Raw genomic sequence first — 3801 nt, 5'->3', positions numbered from 1 at the left:
TAAAGGCCCCTCCCAGTAGCCAAAGTGGAAATGGAGCCCAGTTGCTGACTCCCAGTACCGTGTCCACAGGATGACAGCGCTTCTTGCCCCAGAAGTGTTGTCCCTGAGCCTGTGGCTTAATGTGACTTTTCTGGAAAAAAAGTGCTGTCCAGAGATGGCAAAAACTGTTCCAATCTGCTTTAGCTGGAGAACATGCAGGCACGAAGCTCCAGCCCGGACTGATTTTTTTATGTAAGACAGTATTAAATAGAAGATGAGGAGGAGCTTCTAAACTCCCAACTCCTAAAACACCATTTTGATCAGTGTTGCCACTGCTCAAGCTATAATGTCCAGCTGACCCTGCATCCTCTGGCCTCTGCTCCCTCCTTTGGTGTCAGTGTTGTGGCACTTAGCAAAACCAAGAGGCGGTAAGGTTAAGGCTTGCAGGCTGGGAGATTCCCCTTTCACTTCTGTCCTCATTTCCACTAAATAGAGTAAAGGAGATGCCATTGGTCAGTCCATGCCAGGAAACTTCTTTAAACCCAGGAGCCTGATCTGATGCCTCTGGAAGCAAAAAATTTATATTCCACGTAGCAGTGCAGAAAGGCAGCATGACAAGTCCTGGCCATGCATGCAGGAGAAGGAAGGTGTGTTGAAGGAGTCACTAGAATGTGCTGAAATGTGGCTGCAGATAAGCTAGTGAGGACATCTCTGGAAGAAATGAGCTCTGTGCAAAGCACTGGTGGAGCTGCTGCTCTCTGCAGGTTCATCCTGAGCTGGGACACCAGCACTTGCTGGCTGCTGGTGCTCTTGTTTTAAATAACCTGCAGGGCCTGGTTGGCAGATGCATGGAGGCTGGACTGGAACAGGGTTTCTCCCGTCTGTGTCTTCCTGCAGTCTGTGCATTTTCCAGATTCTTGGTGGTAGTCACATTACCATGTTTCTCCATTGTGGATTAGATGACACTCAGAAGAGGGTAACAGATGAAAAGGACCCCATGGTTCATCTGGAGAGTGTTTACCAAGAACTGCTGAGCAAGAAGTGGCCTGAAGAAGTCCAGCCTACCAAGAGTGGCCCATGCTTGTCCCCTTCCCTGGCCCCACAGGGGCCTGTGGCTGAGGAGTCATCACTTCCAGACCAGGAACAGCAGGCAGAACAGGCAAGAAGTCCCAACCTTTCTGCAACAAGGCCCCACCAGTCTTCTCCGCTTGTGATTATCAAAGAGCCTGTAGAGTTTGTCCCAGAAGAGGAGATCTGCAAGAACCGTCTCTCAGAGGAAGAACTCCGGAATATACCCAGGTTCTCATCCTACCATCCTGGGGAGCCCAACAAGGTATGTTGAGACGAACCAGGATTCATTCTTCTTCCTCACTAGTATACCCTGAAGTTGCTTCTGCAGGCAAAGGCTCCTCTTTACTATTGAATGGCTGTTGCCTGGAGGGTGCTTGGTTGATCCTCCCAGCCAACAGAGGGACCTTTGGATCTATTTAGAAGTCGCCCTGCCTGGTAAAGAGCTGTACTTCAGGCCCCAGCCCTTCCTGGCTCTGGCAGGTCACTAGTCAAGATGCCCTCTCCCTCTTTGGGCCTGAGACCAGCTGTGACTTTACTCAGATTGTACTTAACTGGTAGCTGGAGCTTGTTGTGTTTTATAAATAACTGGAGCTATCGGCACTTGGTGCAAGCAAGCATGATGGTACCTTGCATCCAGAGCTGCCTTCCTCTGACACCCACCTGTCTTCCAAACTCCACCGTTAGCACGCATGTGGGAGAAGGACTGTGGGATGGCAAAGGGGCTGAACTAATTCATACCTTTGAGGTGTACAGACTTGGGACCAGGTTGAAAGGTGCCTGTTTGCATGGCACAGGCCAGCTGACCCTCTGTCTCTCTGGAACAGGTGCTGTATTTGAAGAACCTGGGCCCTCGAGTGACGATGAAGGACCTAGTATCCTTGTTTGCTCGGTTCCAGAAGGAGGACAGCCCACCGATCCAGTTCCGCCTCCTAAGTGGCCGGATGAGGGGTCAGGCTTTCATCACCTTCCCTGGTGAGTTGCTGCCTCGTCCCTCTCAGTTCTTCCATGAACCACAAAGGTGCCACATCTTCCCACAGGGCACTGGGCTGGTGCCAAGCCTGCTCTTCAAGGAGAAGGAGGGGAGCTCATGTCCTCTTCTTCCTATCATGTCATAGTCTTTTCCTTGGACTGGAAGAGGATTCATCAAAGGAGGGGAGCTCATGTCCTCTTCTTCCTATCACGTCATAGTCTTTTCCCTGGGCTGGAAGAGGATTCATGTAAACAGAAGGGATGCAGTCTGTTATGTGCCGTATTTGTATTCAGCGTGCCACTCTGGCTGGAGGATCCCAGTGCTGCACTGTATTGCGGTGCAAGCTGAGGGTCCAGGAGCCAGGAACGCCTGTGTGAACACCATGTGCATCTGTGCCAGAACTTGCTGTGTAACCTGCGCCCATTTTGTTCTCTTGTTGCAGATACTCAGTTGGCCCAGGACGCCATGCTGTTGGTGAACGGGTACAATCTGCAGGGGAAGCCGCTGGTGATTGAATTTGGGAAGAGCAAGGGGCATTTGCCAGAGGCTGACTCTGCCATCCCGGACTCCTCTGCTGGAGAGAACGCCCCTGCCAAGTAAGGGATGGATAACTGTGAACCTTGTGGATTTGCCTGGGTCATGGGATCTCCTTGGTTTTAAGTGGGGCAGTGAAGAACTGTTGGGAGTTAACGTGCAGGTCCATAAATCTCAAAGTGGGTAAGCAAGAGAGTTGGGGACTACTAGGCTCTTCCTGGAGAGAGATGGGCACTGTCTTTACACTGTTACGGTGTACTGGCTTTTTCCTTCTGTTATTCATGTGTCTGCCTTCTCAGCCCTTTGTGGCAAGGGGGGAGGGAAGAAGCCATGTAAATAAATGTATTTATTATAGTATTTCTTTAGTGTGTGTTTATTCACCTTTGACCTCCACAAGTCTTCTAGAGCCAAGCGTGCTGCACTCTGCTGATGCAGGACTGTGTTAGCAGAGTTCAGTCCTGACCTCTGTGCTGGGAGCTGGAGTACCTGACTGATGTGGGAACTGGTGGGGCTGCTGCCCCGTCTCTGTTGGCAGCAGATACATTGCTTTAGGATGAGAAAAAAGGCTGCCCCTTTTCTTCCAGACACTTTGGCTGCATGGGTATCTACACAGGTGCTTTATGATCGCAAATATGTCTTGGCTCCTCACTCCATGAAGCCCTGTGGCATGGAGGATGGTTGCTCTGGTAGGGTACTGTTGTGGCAGACGCTGTGGTTTATCTGCTGACCTGTTTTAGTGCTTTTTGTGAACAAGGCAAGCTAATGTCATGTGCTTCTCACAGTATCCCAGCACTCCTGGGAGAGCAACATCCAAGCTCTTGGTGATGGTGGCTGAGGGAACCCAGTGTTTCCCAGCAGAGCCGAGTTGCAGGCTTTCTCTGCGTACCTAAATTCAGCCGTGCAGAGAAGAGGAATGGTCCCAAGAGCCACTGTTTTTCTCCCTGCTGCAAATCTCCAGGCTGCAATGACTCCCCTCACGCCTGTCCTTGTTGTAAATGCGCTTGCAGTAACACATGCTGATCTGGCCAAGGCTGCATCAGATCTACAGGAGGTGATGCTGGTTCAGAGCAAACTGAAAAATTAAAAGAGAAAAGGGGCTGTGGTGTTGCTGAGCAGCAGCTTTACCCTGGTGCCGGCAGGCTTTGCCCTGTCGAGTTCCAGAGGAGCTGGCGTTGCTGCAGCATGGTTCTGGTGAACAGACTCTGCCCTTCCAGCGGGAGAGGCGGCCGTGGCAGCGGCACGGCCCG

The 3801-nt window shown here is 51.3% G+C and overlaps 1 protein-coding gene across 1 annotated transcript in view; it reads left to right on the top strand.

Annotated features, from left to right (window-relative positions):
* RBM41 (RNA binding motif protein 41) overlaps positions 1–3801 on the top strand; it is a 10418-nt gene that overhangs the window by 4776 nt on the left and 1841 nt on the right. The window contains 3 exon segments of the mRNA XM_035891413.1: positions 939–1312; positions 1875–2022; positions 2463–2616. Of these exon segments, the coding sequence (XP_035747306.1) occupies positions 939–1312; positions 1875–2022; positions 2463–2616 (676 nt within the window).

This window comes from Egretta garzetta, unplaced genomic scaffold (genome assembly GCF_000687185.1).
Source record: "Egretta garzetta isolate BGI_Z169 unplaced genomic scaffold, ASM68718v1 scaffold63, whole genome shotgun sequence".
Lineage (NCBI taxonomy): Eukaryota > Metazoa > Chordata > Aves > Pelecaniformes > Ardeidae > Egretta > Egretta garzetta.
This window is presented reverse-complemented; position numbering and strand designations above follow the sequence as displayed.